The sequence below is a fragment of the Abramis brama genome, assembly GCF_963993115.1.
Source record: "Abramis brama genome assembly, chromosome: 22".
Taxonomy (NCBI): domain Eukaryota; kingdom Metazoa; phylum Chordata; class Actinopteri; order Cypriniformes; family Leuciscidae; genus Abramis; species Abramis brama.
In genome coordinates, this window is record NC_139984.1 from 29,318,442 (window position 1) to 29,335,249 (window position 16,808).

General features: G+C 39.9%; 1 protein-coding gene across 1 annotated transcript; it reads right to left on the reverse strand.

Annotated features, from left to right (window-relative positions):
- Positions 1 to 517: 517 nt before the first annotated feature.
- LOC311073136 (cysteine-rich secretory protein LCCL domain-containing 2-like) lies at positions 518 to 6,858 on the reverse strand. Its single transcript, XM_084098608.1, has 6 exons — positions 6,168 to 6,858; positions 4,071 to 4,219; positions 3,858 to 3,933; positions 3,661 to 3,770; positions 2,829 to 2,920; positions 518 to 2,708 (listed from the first exon to the last, which is right to left on the reverse strand). Exons 1-6 carry the CDS (start codon positions 6,321 to 6,323, stop codon positions 2,476 to 2,478), a joined length of 816 nt encoding a protein of 271 aa, XP_083954734.1. The 5' UTR covers positions 6,324 to 6,858; the 3' UTR covers positions 518 to 2,475.
- Positions 6,859 to 16,808: the final 9,950 nt, after the last annotated feature.

Here is a 16,808-nt window from a genome sequence, read left to right on the forward strand (position 1 = left end):
TGAATTCACTGAGCTCCTGTGAGCAACCCACTCTTTCACAAATGTTTGTAGAAGCGTCTGCATGCCTAGGTGCTTGATTTTATACAACTGTGGCCATGAAAGTGATTGGAACACTTGAATTCAATGATTTGGAGGGGTGTCCCAATACTTTATATAGTGTATCTTCTTTTGTGTTCAACAGAAGAAAGATATTCATACAGGTTGGAACAACATGAGGATGAGTAATTGATGACAGAATTTAAATTATTGTGTGAACTATCCCTTTAAGGGTATAGGGTGCGATTTCTTTGCTGTTGATATGCGTATTTGAGTGATTGGCATCCGCATGTTAGGGAACTCATTTTCACACACTTGTTGAACTCTGCTGCGCTGCTCATGATGTATCCCGTGTTAATGACCTGATGGATTGTGTCTAAACAACAGATGCCTTCGTTTATCAGTTATTACATTTGATCGTAATTCACTTGCATGTGGCTCTCCAGTGAAGTTTTTACTACTGATTTTGAAAGGCAAGGGTTGATCTTTCTTGTGCTAAACTGGTTTATTTATTTTCTTTCTTCTGTAGGGTGTTGTTCTAGACTTGGACCATTTTGCTGTTCAGATAATTATTTCCATTTCCAGATGTACAAGCAAAGCACCACAGTCACTTGTCATATATACAGTACATCATATATACACAATACAGCATACATTAATAACCCATTGCAGATCTATACAGGTGCAGCTGGGGAAGGTGAGGGTTCATGAAAGCGCACTGCAAACATTTTACTTCTGTGTATGTGTTGATAGTACCTGTCCTGTTTATGCAACACTTTAAAATCAGCAAAAGGGCTATATAAATCAAATGTATTATAAAACAAAAGGCAAAATAAAATATTTGCTTAAAATCCTTTAAAATAGAAAATGTCAACACCTTTGAGTTATACTGCCATCTAGTGATGTCTGTTGAGTTCAACATGGAACATCATCATCATCATCATCATCATCATCTGTGAATTATGATTGATGGAGATGATCAGTAACTGTTATTAGTGGTCATGTGACTGCATAGAAGTTGTCAAATCCAAAATAAGAACAACAGTGGATATTTTACCATATATTAAAGAAAACCACCATAGGTAATTTTAAATAGGATAAATCATAAAAACAAAAACAAATTTTGAACAAAATTCAAAATTTATTCAAGTTCATTTAGGGATTCCATTCCAGTTTTTACCAGCTTTTGAATTTTAACACTATAAATGACGTTTAGCCCACATATAAAAATATATACTCTACATACAATACATGCATGTACTTGTGCATTGTAATAATTCTCAAATTGTTCATTAAAACTAATACTATACTGTCAATAAAAAAGCTGCACAAATTCAAACCATGAAAATATTTTCCAGCTAAAGTGACACATCTTGTAATAAACTTGAGAAGACATTGAGATGAACAGATGATCTAAATCTTATAGAAGCTTGTTTCTGCCATGGAATAAAAAATATTAAGACCTTTTTTTTTCTTCTTGCAGTTGCGAGTTTATATCTCACAAAAAAAAGTTTTCATTTCACTATATAAAAAGCTGCAATAAAACAAGAGGTTAAATTCAAAGAGGTGTTTCTCAAATACCTTCATTTACTTTATGTCTTAGTTTTCTGTTTTCTACCATGTTTTGGATAATTAGTCTGGCTATCACCAGACCAAGCTCAATATTTTAAGATTGAACATTGGTGTGGGGAGTCTGCTATGTATTTTCTACTGCACAAGAGGCGTGATCAACGGGCATAGTTCAAATGACTGTACGCAATTGGTTAGTCCTTCAACCAATCAGACCAATGATCCAGGTGAAGTACTTTGCAGAGCTACGCGAAAACTCCAGGCTGGAAATGTGCAACCAAACATGTTGATCAGCGGTTTGCAGAAGCAGTGATGGAATCGAGCGATTTTTGCAGGTTATGCGGAAAAAAACATGAAAGTTAATGGTATTTACACCCACTCGAGCGATTTGTTTGCTAAAAAGAAGCCATTGAGCATCGTCGAGAGGTTAAAAGGAATTGGACAGAGCCATAACAGCTCTGGAATTGGATTGGATTAAACACGCCAATAGTGCGCCAGGTGGATAAGCCAGTTTGTGATTGGTTCCCGCAAATTTGTAAAGGAAGCAGCAGAGATAAATGTACAGGTTTCCAGCTTGAGCTGCAGGTCTAGATAATAATGCTACTGCGGTCCTAATCGAAGCCTTTGGTGATTATGAGTCAGGAGATTCATTGGGAGATATTTTTTCTTGTTTTTAGCAAAAAAGAAATGTATGCATTTTTCATAAAACGAGACTCAATATCTTAAGTCATTTTGCTTCTTAAGTAACTGTATCTTAATTTAAGAATGTTTAGATATTTGTACTGGAAAACAAGACAAAAATACTGAGGAAGACTGTGTGTTTTGTGTGTGTCTTGTCAGGTTATGAAGGATCTCATCCACTCCAGACCCTCACAAAACAAGCAGCAGCACAATGAGCATCAGTAGAAGAGATGAGACGCTTTCCATCTTGGATCCATGACTCATGACTCTGGTTTTTTTTTCCATGCCGGTCTCATCTACTTTAACAGGCACGCGTGTGGGCTCATCGACGGGCTCCGTGGTCCAGTGGGAATGCTCAGGTAAGACAGTCGGATCTTCAGTGACGTCCGGCTCCTCAGATGGATGGAAGAGATTCTCACGCACTGTGAGGAAAAGAGAGATTGAGAGGAGGGTGTACAACAAAAATAAGCATTTAGTTATTCATGGCGATTTAGTTCATGTTGGCTTTAAGTTGATCTGCACTGATAAAGTTTTCACATTACCGCAGATGTTCTCCTCACACACTGGCAGATTATCTGGACACTCTGAGCACGGCTGTCCAGACACGTATGGATTTTCTCCATCAAAATTTCCTCTGAAATGAAGAATGGATTTAATAGATTTCTATTATAAGATATCTCTCTCTCTCTCTCTCTCTCTCTCTCTCTCTCTCTCTCTCTCTCTCTCTCTCTCTATATATATATATATATATATATATATATATATATATATATATATATATATATATATATGTGTGTGTATACTGTATGTGTGTGTGTGTATGTATGGGCTAAATATAATTGAGATTTCTAGACCTGGAAAAGTCATAAAAATGTATAAAATCTTAAAAATGTAAACTTCTATACACCTTCTAGTTGTGTCAAGCTGTAAAATATTTTATTGAGAAGAAATTGCTGAGAAATTGCCATTTGTGAGTTAAAAATGTTTATACATAACTGAAGATTTTTTAAATATGCAGTATTTATATATAAAGACATATATAAGATATATATAAATTAGTGTTATTTATATATTTATACATTTATGTACATTTACATTTAATCCTTTAGCAGATGCTTTTGTCCAAAGCGACTTACAAATGGTACTTGAGTCGTTCGAAAAGGTTGAGAACCATTACTTAAGATAGTTTTACAGCTGTTTCAGTATTAGCTGGTGGTATAGACTTAGACTAAAATATTTGTATATGAACTCATATAATGTTAAGTTGCAACTTATACCACAATAAATATTGTAAAACTGGCCATGTTCTAGAATGAACACACTTTCTAGAACACTGAGCTCATGTTCAGTTTGGATTATTGAAACAACACTTACTGAGGATAGTAATCACAGACGAGAAGAGTGGTCTTCTTAAAATCTAGACCCTCAAGAGTGTCACAGAAGTGAGTAGCACAGCCGATTTTATTGCTGTTCGCCCACACCATCTGTAAAAACAACAGAAACACATCGTCACATCTGCATATTCATACTGTGAAAACCAATCAAACGCACAGAACGGAAACGGTGCTTACCTGAGTGTAATGGCCACACATTTTGTCTTCAGGACAGAACTTGTTTTCATAGTCATAATCCACATTTTCTCCAAACCTGTGGTGCAAAGAAATGAGTTGCATTACTGCTTATATATAATATTTCTGCATATCACAGATCATTGGTATTTATTATTTTAGTCATCAGTCATTCATTCATTCTCATTTAGGTTTTAGTTAAGATAATTTTCATACCAGCTAACCATTGCTTTGGTTGCATTAAAAGGTCCAGTGCCGACAAAGAGATTTTCCCCCAAAGTGAGTTCCTCAAGGTCAGGGTTGTGTTCCCAGATGCATTTTGTTGCGTAAGCTTCCGCCACCACACGCAGTGTCTCGTCCCACACCTTAAACGACAGAAACAAGTTTGATGATGTTATTTGACTTTGACGTTTGTTAGTTTTGTGACAAAAGATCTGTGTTGATCGGTGTCGATGTCTCTGAAGATTGTTGTTGTGTTACAACGAGCGAGTGTGTCGGTGTTCTTCTGGAAGACACTCCCAGTTTCTACAGCGAAGTTGCAGCGTTGATCGCAAGCTTCTGAAGCTCTCAACTGCTGTTCTAACAGCATTTAATTTCTAAAAGTGTTTGTTGATGGCCGGTTGAAGGCGGAAGTAGTGAGTGCTTCACTGTTTCTGTACAGTGTTGCCGCGGTCATTCCCCTGTGTGCTCCAGCACTGGTGACCATAGATATCCATATAAAGGCTAGATGTCTTAAGGCGGAGTCACTTCCGGCATCACCGGTGGCCATCTTACCACAGGGAAGCTGTGAATTAAGGTGAGTGATCAGCACGCACACAAATCCTCTTATCTCGCTGAATTCTTGACAGATTTACAAACGGTTTGGTTTCTTACAAACGTTATTAAAGTGGCTATAATTCTTTCATATGGAAGTCCATTGTTATAATTATTCATATGTATGCAGTGTCATAACTACATCTCTGACGTTTATAACAAACCAAACCGTTTGAAAATCGGTAGAAAATTGAGCAAGTTATGGTTATTTAAAAGTACATGCACCATGTTACGAGTGAGCGAGCACCCTGTGGTAAGATGGCCGCCGTGTGCGGACGTCGACCTCCATTGGCCAGCAGCGCGCATGAGACATCTAGACTTTATTATATGATATCTATGCTGGTGACGGGCTCATGAATTAACATATAATTTATTATAATAACAAATTATAATAATTTGTTATTATAACAAATAATCAAATTACAAGCAATAGCACAAATAAATACAATAGAACTAAGATACAAATGAAATAAACAGTGCTTTTCAGGTAGGTCTATAGTATTAGGATACTGTCACTTTAAGACTTAATGCACGGATCCAATATACTGATATACTGTACACATGCATTTTCTTTCTCTACTGTTTACTTTCACTTAAGACATAACCGACCACGTTTACTAGGATACTCGTCGAGACGGCATTTTTTGACCTGATTTTGTGTGAATTTATCTGTTCAAGTACAAGAAGACATAAAAGAGAGCTCAATTTAGTATTTGCACGCTGTCTGAGACACGGCTTTCTGGGCGTGTGCTTCCTATGCATTCACATTCCTCAGCATGTCACACACACACATGTTGTGCAATGGTATTTCATGCATCCACACACCCACACACACTCCATTCAGTCTAAATCAACCGGACTCATGGTTTCAATGCGAAAAGTCCCTTTTTTATAAGAAAGGATGGTCTCATGCATTCACATGACACACAAGTTGAGGCGTGTTTCACACAGCAACAATGCTTCTTCTTAAAGGGACATTTTAAATACTAACATTGATACTAAATTACTTCATGCTGAGTGATTTATATAATACTTATTTAATACTACATTTAGGAAAAGTGTTCATTTGGTAAACCACAATCATGATTACTGCATTACTTAGACTCCCTAGTGTTTTGAAGTTAATCGTGCTAATGAATAAGCATCATGACACAATTACCATTGATTTTAATGTGATAATTGTTGTTTACAGCAGTAATGAGACCATTAAAGATATGATTCCAGTGATTGATGGCAGATGATTAGATGCTTTGACCTCATAAGAGCATCCAGAGACCAAAACGTCAACAGTCTGAGATCAAACTCAGACTTCACACACATGTGGTTGGGAAAGTTATTTTCTATGTATCATGTACACTAAAAAATATATATTTTTTAAGTAAAGATTGGACTGAACAAAAATACTTTTTGTTCAGTAACTTGGAACAATCAGGTTTTCACCTCTAGAACCAAAGCGTAATATGTTGTACATATGTTTCTCCAGTCAGGTGCATCTCTTACCACTTTCTGCATGAAGGCGGCGCTGGGTTGAACCTGAGAGCGAAGCTTGTTGTGCATGTCCACGATGGTTGATTTCTCCTGCTCGGTCAGTTGTCCAGCAGCTAAACTCAGAATCGCCCAGATCATGGCACTCCAGAGGGCCACGTCCCAATACATACTGCCTGTCCGACTGAGAGGACACTAGATCAGCTGGACAAAAACCTCTTCTCTTGTTCTGAGTTGTTCTCCACTGTCTTACCCCGTCACTCACTGTCCTTAATGCCTTCAGAGCATGTAAAAGTATCTCTCTCAGAGCTGTTAGTGTGTGTAAGTGAGAGAGAAAGTTAGTACAGGACCCCAGAATGAAACTCCCACCCTTTTTATCCTGTACTCAAGCCGCCCCTTAGTCATATTACAGATCTCACATGCACATAAACACACTCCACCGGTTTACTCATAATACTGGGAATGCGTGGTTCTGTCCAGCTGTCCAACTAGAGGCACTAGGTCTCCAAGGCGTTGAGATATAACTGGGTTTTAGTCACAGGCATGTTATAGCAGCTCTGCTTGAGGAATGCCTGAGATAACAGGGAGATGATTTGGTTTGTCCTGTCCGTGTTTTCCATGAAAATCTTCTGTACTCATATTACTGAAGTAATTTCCTTTGTACTAGGTTCTGCTCTCTCGTGCGAGGATTCACCCTTATATTAGTGGGTACCTCCCCGCGGAGGGTTACACAAACCCAGATCTCCTTTACTGTAAGTGACGCCAGTTAAATTCTTTCCCTGTTTATAGCTGAGCTGTTAGCTGAGAGGATTATTTGATTTCAAGGATAAGGTCTGAGTTGTTAAAACTGACAGAACAGTTGAGCTGTTCCTTTTTCCCTACAACTTAACTAACAACAGTTCAAGAACCAGATTTTTACCTATTCTAGTTTTTTAAAATATATATACATTGTTTTTGTATTGCATTATCTTGAACACTTACACAGCAATGTACATCACATGTCTGTAACAACAAAAATAATGTACAAAAACAAAACAAACAAACAAACACTGTAACATATTACATGAAAATTACATGCACAAACCAACATTGGATAATAAAGTATGTAATTTGGACATCAGAGTTAACAATACATTTTAATCAACAATAACCACAGAGCAATAAAACTGGGTTAATAAAGTGCAAATTAAAAAAAAAATTCATATGAATATAATACCTAATCAAGCATTTTCTTAGGAAATAAACATTTTCTTATTTTCTTAGTGGTTTTTTTTTTCTTATGCAAAATGCAAAAAAAAAATAAGTGAAAAGCGAGCGTGCATTCAAAAGTGATTTCAATACCCTGCATATTAGGGGTGTATTGGTACACAGAAGTCACGGTTCGGCACGTACTTCGGTTTTGGGGTCAGGGTTCGATACGACTTTGGTACAACAGGAAAATGCAACAAATTCTGTCGAGGAACATAAGTGAGTCGGCTGCGTATAGGCCTCCTCTCGTGCTGATTGGATAGACATGTTGATTGGATAGATAATTTGAACTTCTTCCTCCTGAACTCTATGAGGAGTCAGGCACCGATGTTGGATGAGAAGGCCAGGCTCGCAGTCTCTGCTCTAATTCATCCCAAAGGTGTTCTATCAGGACCTTGCTTTGTCACACCATGGGCCCTATTTTAACGATCTGAAACGCAAGTGTCAAAGCGCAAAGCGCAAGTAACTTTGTGGGCGGGTCTTGGCGCTGTTGCTATTTTCCCGGCGGGATAAATGACTCTTGCGCCAGGCGCAAATCTAAAATGGGTTGGTCTGAAGTAGCTTCATTATTCATAGGTGTGGTTTGGGCGTAACGTGAAATAAACCAATCAGAGCGTCATCTCACATTCCCTTTAAGAGCAGGCGCGCTTTTTCTAAAGCGGATTCCTATTGTAACGGCGGATTTGCCAGGCGCGCCCCAGGAGCGGTTCACATCCGAGGAGAGCAACGCTCTCGTCAGGGACGTTGGGGATGGAGAAACCCACCCAAATTAACTTCGGTTAAAAGGGCGTATGATAATTTGGGTAAATGTGTAAGCTAGATGTATGCTTTTATAATAAATTGTCTATCTATCTATCTATCTATCTATCTATCTATCTATCTATCTATCTATCGTAATAATGTATGATTTGCAAAAATGAAAACTGCTGCTTCTGTGTAGATAAGAGAATCAAAGTGTATGCGCATTGTGCTCACGCTACATTGATTATGGCCCAGCATGTGCCCTTAAAATAGCATATGAATAACATGCGCAACGCGCCACTGACTTTAAACTATTTTTTCCTGGTTAGTGGCGCAATTGTTTTCTAAACCTGCAAAATAGCATGAAGGAACGTTTGCGCCGGAACACGCCTCCTTTTTTGCGCTGAACCGCCCAGGGAGCGCAAGTTCATTCCCAAGTTTAGCGACGTGCTTCTGTGGAGGGAAAAGCGCGCTTTGCGCGGGTGCAAAATAGGAATGATACATGCGTCGGTGTACAAAGTCAATTGCGCTGGGTGCAAGATAGGGCCCCATGACTTGATGTGCAGTCATGTTGCAACAGGAAGGGGCCATCCCAAAACTGTTCCCAAAAAGTTGGAAGCATGAAATTGTCCAAAATGTTTTGGCATGCTGAAGCATTAAGAGTTCCTTTCACTGGAACTAAGGGGCCAAACCCAACCCCTGAAAAACAACCCCACACCATAAACCCCCCTCCACCAAACTTTACACTTGGCACAATGCAGTCAGGCAAGTACCGTTCTCCTGGCAACCGCCAAACCCAGACTCGTCCATCGGATTGCCAGCAGAGAAGCGTGATTTGTCACTCCAGGGAACATGTCTCCACTGCTCTAGAGTCCAGTGACGGCTGCTTTACACCCCTGCATCTGACGCTTTGCATTGCACTTGGTGATGTTGAGCTTGGATGCAGCTGCTCGGCCATGGAAACCCATTCCATGAAACTCTACGCACTGTTCTTGAGCTAGTCTGAAGGCCACACAAAGTTTGGAGGTCTGCAGTTATTGACTTTGCAGAAAGTTGGCAACTTCTGTGCACCTCAGCATACTCTGTGATTTTACATGTGTAATATGTAAGGGATAATGTATAGCGAGGCGGTTGTTATAGCGAATACAACCCCGACAGGCTGAACGGGACCCGACGCGAAGCGGAGCTTGAATAAGCCTGAAGGGGTTGTTAATCGCTATAACAACCGCCTCTCTCTACATTATTCCACTTATTACATGGCTACCTACAAAATAAATAAATAATTTGACACAAAATATTGATTTAAAAAGTAGTTTATTGATTTAAAAACGATTATATTCCTTGCGCTAAAGAAAATAGTCTGTTCCGCGTCCATGGCAACGCTCTGTTTTTCATGGCAACGGTGTGTTATACTTTGCAGCGGTGTGTGAAATAGAAATAACAGACAAGAAATAACAGACCGCATTCTACATTGGAATTCAACCAAGCCATGTAATAAATTTTGATAGGAGGCTGACTCGGGACAAATAACGACAGACACTGGCTTTGTATGTTCACTTACTTTACTGAGTACTTCTGCCAGCACGGACCACTCATGTACATAACATCGGGCGTAGCTTAACATACACGTCCCTTAGCACATCTATTACACTCCTTCCCCTTTACCATTTGAAACACTTTCTTTAGAAATCAACATGTTAGAAATAAACTTTTTTTTTTTCATCTGTGCAACAGAGAAAACACAACAGTTACCAACTTTCAGGTAACAATATTTCACAACATTACAACACCCTGTTCCTTTAACATCAGATTAATAGCACCAAACTCATAATAGTAAAATACTTTTAAATCCAGCCTTTTTGGAGCAGTACGAACTCTCTGTGGATATCTGCGAACAGCTTCCACTGAGGGAGTTGCACTCACTGGATCTTGTGCAGTGAAGTTCTCTGTGTTTCCAGTGATCTCAGGCTCAATGATTGGCATAGGACTGTCTCTGACCAAAGGAAAGCTCAATGGTCCACTGCAAACATCAGTGACAGCTGGATTCAGGAAATCTAACACACCATGCAAGGAAGATCCTTCTGCGACGTTTCTTGGTAACATATGGTCCACATGCACAGTGCGTCTTCTCTGACCCGCAAGAGGTAACTTACAGGACCCTTTCGTTCGATCACAGCTGCGCTCAACCATTTCTCCTGTCCTCCTCTGAAATTTCTAACTCTTACCGGTTTGTACTCCACAAAGGCTCTTAGGACTCTTTTAACCCAATCATGCTGTTTCATTTGTTCCTGCTGTTTTTCTTGAACAGACTTAGCTAGATCAGGCTTCAACAGTGAAAAGCACGTTCGGATGTGACGCTTGAGGAACAGCTCCACTGGTGTCTTTCCTGTGACTGTATGAGGCGTACTACGGTACATTATCAAGAAATTTGCCAATCTGTGCTTGAGTGAAAGCATCTGCTCACTCTGTTTCTTGGAAACACATTTCAGGAGTGACTGTTTCAGTATCTGAACAGCTCTTTCTGCAAACACCGTTTGAGGCCGGATGGTAGGCAGGATCTCGTGTATGTTTTATTCTATTCCCTCTCAGGAAATTTGTAAACTCAGCAGACGTTATTTGTTGTCATTTAATGCTTTAGTCTCACATGTCTATTGATATAGTTTTAATATCATACATTTAAGGCAATTGTTAGGGTTGTTTGTTTGTTATTGTTGTGTTTTCTTCATTTTTAATATTTTTTTTAATATATTTTGGAACTTAGTAACTTTATATATATATAAATATATATATATAGATAGATAGATAGATAGATAGATAGATAGATAGATAGATAGATAAAAATGTTTATTTTTACATTCTCTCTTTTTGCATTTGTAATCTGTGCATGTTGTGTTTTATTAGGCTACTAGAGTGTGGTAATCAAGTTAGTTTCAAAGCAATGACTCATCATCTGTGAATTATGATTGATGGACATGATCAATAACTGTTATTAGTGGTCAGTGATCCGTCATGTGACTGCATAGAAGTTGTCACATCCAAAATAAGAAACAGTGGACATTTGACCATATATATTAAAGAAAATGACCACCATATGTCATTTTAAATAGGATAAATCATTATAAAAATGGAGTAAACAAATTTCTAAATTTATTCAAGTTCATTTAGGTTTTTCCATTCCAGTTTTTACCAGCTTTTGATTTTTAACACTATAAATGACGTTTAGCCTATACGTATAAAAAAGAACTAATACAATGCTGTAGATAAAAAGGCTGCACAAATTCAAACCATGAAAATATTTTCCAGCTAAAGTGACACATCTTGCAGTAAACTTAAAAAATTGAGACGAACAGATGATCTAAATCTTATAGAATCTTGTTTCTGCCAAGCAATAAAAAATATTCTGATTTTGATATATTTTTTTCTTGCAGTTGCAAGGTTATATCTTACAATTTTGAGGGGGAAAAAGTCCGAATTGTGCAACAAAAAGCATATATATATGCTACTGCCGTCCTAATCGAAGCCTTTGGTGATTATGAGTCAGGAGATTCATTGGGAGATATTTTTTCTTGTTTTAAGCAAAAAAGAAATGTATGCATTTTTCATAAAACGAGACTCAATATCTTAAGTCATTTTGCTTCTTAAGTAACTGTATCTTAATTTAAGAATGTTTAGATATTTGTATTGGAAAACAAGACAAAAATACTGAGGAAGACAATCATTTTTTGCAGTGCACACACACATCTTATGTGTTTTGTGTGTGTCTCGTCAGGTTATGAAGAATCTTATCCACTCCAGACCCTCACAAAACAAGCACCATCCCGATGAGCATCAGTAGAAGAGGTGAGACACTTTCCATCTTGGATCCATGACTCTTGGTAGTTTTTTCTATGCCTGTCTCATTTACTTTAACAGGCACGCGTGTGGACTCTCGGGGAACATCGACGGGCTCCGTGGTCCTGTGGGAACGCTCAGGTAAGACAGTCGGATCTTCAGTGACGTCCGGCTCCTCAGATGGATGGAAGAGATTCTCATGAACTGTGAGGAAAAGAGAGATTTAGAGGAGGGTGTACAGCAAAAATAGGCATAGTTTAGTTCCCTTTCGAGAACGGTCACTTCGTATTGTGTAGCTAATACAAAGTGGGGAAACTCCTTTCCTCAGATTAATTGAAGCATTTATGTAAAACGCATACAGCATACAAGCTGCACAGCAAGCACAGAGAGTGACAGGATCACTCATTGGCTGTTCTGCAGCAACTGCACATCCAATGGCGAAGGCGCTGACGTGTGCGCCAATCAACTAACAGCGCACCAACACATGTCAGAGGGGCGTGGCAGAGCCTATAAATGAGCCCGAATTCGCCATTATAGCAGATTTACTCAACTTCAGCGACAACTTACGTCTCTGTGTCCTCTGGAAAACATTGAAGCTATCGCTGTCGAAACAAGCCTTATTCTGCTAGAACGAGCCTTCACACAGCGGACTGTGCCTTCAACTCATCTTAGAAGCCGAGATGTCGCCGTTCTCCAGTGGCCATCCGGCGATCAACATATATCCTTTCTTGAACTGTTACGTATACAGTCTGAAAGAGCAGAGTGAGTATGTGCACATATGAACCTGCGCATTGCGGTGAATCGCGGCTGTCTACGGACCCTGATTCCCTGGCGGGCTCGGGACTGGTACCACGAGGGCGTAGCCATGGGGTTGGCCTCCAGGAGGAAAGTGGTTTTCACAGACGCCTCCAACCTAGGTTGGGGAGCGTTGCACGAGGGCAAGCCTGTCTCCGGCCTCTGGTTGAACACAGAGAAGAGCTTACATATCAACTGTCTGGAAATGAAAGCAGTTTGTTTGACCCTCAAAGCATTTCTGTCAAACCTCAAAGGACACCACGTCTTAGTCCGCACGGACAACATGTCGGTGGTGTCATGTATAAATCGCCAGGGCGGTCTCAGGTCGGGCAACCTGTACTCCATGGCAAGAGACCTCCTTCTCTGGGATCAAGCCACCCTGAGCTCTCTGAGAGCAGCACATATCCTAGGCATTCAAAATCTGGGTGCGGATATGCTTTCTCGAGACAACACTCCCCTAGGCGAGTGGTCCCTGAACCCTCAGACGGTTCGTCTGATATGGAGTGTATCCGGCAAGGCCGAAGTCAACCTTTTTGCCTCGAAAGACAACGCTCACTGCGCAGTATTCTTTTCGAAGAACAAGGACGCACTGGTCCAGTCGCCCCCTGTATGCGTTTCCCCCCGTTTCCATGATTCCCCAGGTCATCAAACGGGTCTGGGAGAGCAGATGCCCAGTCTTCCTAGTGGCCCCTCTCTGGAAAACCAGACGTTGGTTCCCAGAACTGGTTCAGATGGTGGACAAAGTCCCATGGCCTGTCCCTCTGAGGAAAGATCTCCTCACACAGGCGAACGGGACGATTTGGCACCCTCGTCCCGACTTATGGGCCCTACATGTGTGGCCCCTCAGCGGGTTCCCGGGGACCTTCCTGAGAAGGTCCTGAACACAATTTCTGAGGCTAGAGCCCCGTTTACCAGACGTCTCTATGCTCTGAAGTGGTCAGTGTTCTCTGGCTGGTGCTCGGAAAGACACTTTGAACCCCAGTCATGCAAGGTATCAGTGATACTCTCCTTCCTACAGGAGCTGTTGGATGCGGGCCGTTCCCCGTCCACGCTCAAAGGGTACGTGGCAGCCATAGCAGCTTATCATGCTCCCGTGGCTGGCCAATCACTAGGAAGGAACGACTTGGTCGTACGGTTCCTAAAGGGAGCCAGGAGGATGAATCCTTCCAGACCCCCTTCTATACTGCCTTGGAACCTCTCCGCGGTCCTTGGGGCCCTGAGGGGTCCGCCATTTGAGCCGCTTCAGTCGGTTGATCTCAAACCACTTTTGAGATCTTTTGAGAACCACTTTTGAGAAAGACTGCTCTCCTGATCGCACTGACGTCTATCAAACGAGTGGGAGATCTGCAGCCCCTCCTGTTTGGAGTTTGGAATAGGTGACTCCAAAGTCACTCTTAAACCCAGACATGGCTATGTGCCTAAGATGCTCTCTACACCGTTTAGAGCAGAACTTATTACACTGTTGTCTCTTCCCCCTTCCGATGGGGATGGGGTGGATAATTTACTTTGCCCCATTAGGGCTCTGAAGGTCTATTTGGAACGTTCCGCATCCTATAGGCAGTCAGAACAGCTATTTGTCTGCTTCGGTGGCCGATCCAAAGGATCTCCAGTCACGAAGCAGAGGCTGTCCAGATGGATAGTGGATGCCATCTCACTGGCATACGCATCTGTGGGTCAGGCTTGCCCCATAGGCACCAGGGCCCATTCGACTAGAGGCATGGCCTCGTCATGGGCGTGGTCCTCTGGTATTCCTATTCAGGACATTTGTGTGGTGGCCGGTTGGTCCTCGCCGTCCACATTTGTGAGGTTCTATAACATGGAGGTCCCTTCCCTGCAGGCTGGGGTCCTTTCTGTGTGATTTGACTCGACTAGATCCGGTCTCATTCATGTGTCATGTCACTGTTTATAAGCACACTATCTCTTACTATGAACCAGCCTTTGGCTGTTTTTGGTCCCTATGTATAATCAGACCCGATGGTGTCCGGTCTATTAGCTAATATTGGGCTATGAGCTTAGTGACTTCACTATATATGATTCAGGCCCGACGGTGTCCGGTCTTATCAGTGTGTATATATATATATATATATATATATATATATATATATATATATATATTCATATATGAATTACGGCTTGTTTCTGCGAGCCCAGGGGTCCTGGGTTTTCAGTTGCAGCCAGTTACTTGGTGCAGCGTTTTACATTGCGTCCCAACTGCGTATTAGCTACGCAATACTCGGTTACTAACGTAACCTCGGTTCCCTGAGAGTAGGGAACGTGTATTGCGTAGCCTGCCGCACTGTAGTAACATGGCAAGTTTGTCACTTATAATGGCTAATTCGGGCTCATTTATAGGCTCTGCCAGGCGCCTTCGCCATTGGATGTGAAGTTGCTGCAGCACAGCCAATGAGTGATCCTGTCACTCTCTGTGCTCGCTGTGCAGCTGCAATGCGTTTTACATAAAAGCTTCAATAAATCTGAGGAAAGGAGTTTCCCCACTGCGTATTAGCTACGCAATACTCGTTCCCTACTCTCAGGGAACCGAGGTTACATTACCAAGTACGTTATTCATGGCAATTTCCTCAACGATTTAGTTCATGTTGGCTTTAAGTTGATCTGATAAAGTTTTCACATTACCGCAGATTTTCTCCTTACACACTGGCAGGTTTTCTGGACACTTTGAGCAAGGCTTTCCAGACACGTATGGATTTCGTCCCTTAAAATTTCCTCTGAAATGAAGGAAATTTAATACATATTTAAATTTATTATGTAAAAGGTATATTAGATCAGTGGTTCTCTACTAAATGGCTTAAATATCTTTATATAAGCTTAAATAGCTAAAAAAAAAAATATATACACACACACACACACACACACACATATATATATATATATATAAATACACACACATACACACACACACATATATATATATATATATATATATATATATATATATACACACACACACATATACATATATATATATATATATGTGTGTGTGTGTGTGTGTGTGTGTATATATATTTTTAGCTATTTAAGCTTATATACAGATATTTAAGCCATTTATTAGAGAACCACTGATCTAATATATATATATATATATATATATATATATATATATAGTAAATATATATATATATATTGTAAATACACAACATTTTTTTTTTTACAACATTTTTTTTTTTTATAAAAATATAATGATTAATATCTGAATATATATCAAATATGACTGAATGAAATAGTTTCTGTAAATAAAAAAGTTTGAAAATGAACAGCTTTGATAGTACAGCAGAAATATATTTGGATGCCTTTGAAAATGTACATTTAATTATTTAGCAGATGCTTTTATCCAAAGCGACTTACAAATGGTCCTTGAGTTGCTCGAAAAGGTTGAGAACCATTACTTAAGATAGTTTTCTGTGTCAGTATTCGCTGGTGGTATAGACTTATAGACTAAAATATTTGTATATGAACTCATATGATATTAAGTTGCAACTTATACCACAATAAATATTGTAAAACTGGCCATGTTCTAGAATGAACACACTTTCTAGAACACTGAGCTCATGTTCAGTTTTGATTATTGAAACAACACTTACTGAGGATAGTAATCACAGACGAGAAGAGTGGCCTTCTTAAAATCTAGACCCTCAACAGTGTCACAGAAGTGAGTAGCACAGCCGATTTTATTGCTGTTCGCCCACACCATCTGTAAAAACAACAGAAACACATCGTCACATCTGCATATTCATACTGTGAAAACCAATCAAATGCACAGAATGGAAACGGTGCTTACCTGAGTGTAATGGCCACACATTTTGTTTTTAGGACAGAACTTATTTTTATAGTCATAATCCACATTTTCTCCAAACCTGTGGTGCAAAGAAATGAGTTGCATTACTGCTTATATATAATATTTCTGCATATCACAGATCATTGGTATTTATTCTTTTAGTCATCAGTCATTCATTCATTCTCATTTAGGTTTTAGTTAAGATAGTTTACATACCAGCTAACCATTGCTTTGGTTGCATTAAAAGG

Coding starts and splice junctions, on each gene's coding strand:
- LOC311073136 (XM_084098608.1), bottom strand. CDS start 6,323: ATGTATTGGGACGTGGCCCTCTGGAGTGCCATGATCTGGGCGATTCTG. Junction 4,220..6,167: donor CCGCCTTCATGCAGAAAGTG/GTAAGAGATGCA, acceptor CTGTCGTTTAAG/GTGTGGGACGAGACACTGCG. Junction 2,709..2,828: donor GTGTGAGGAGAACATCTGCG/GTAATGTGAAAA, acceptor TTTTCCTCACAG/TGCGTGAGAATCTCTTCCAT.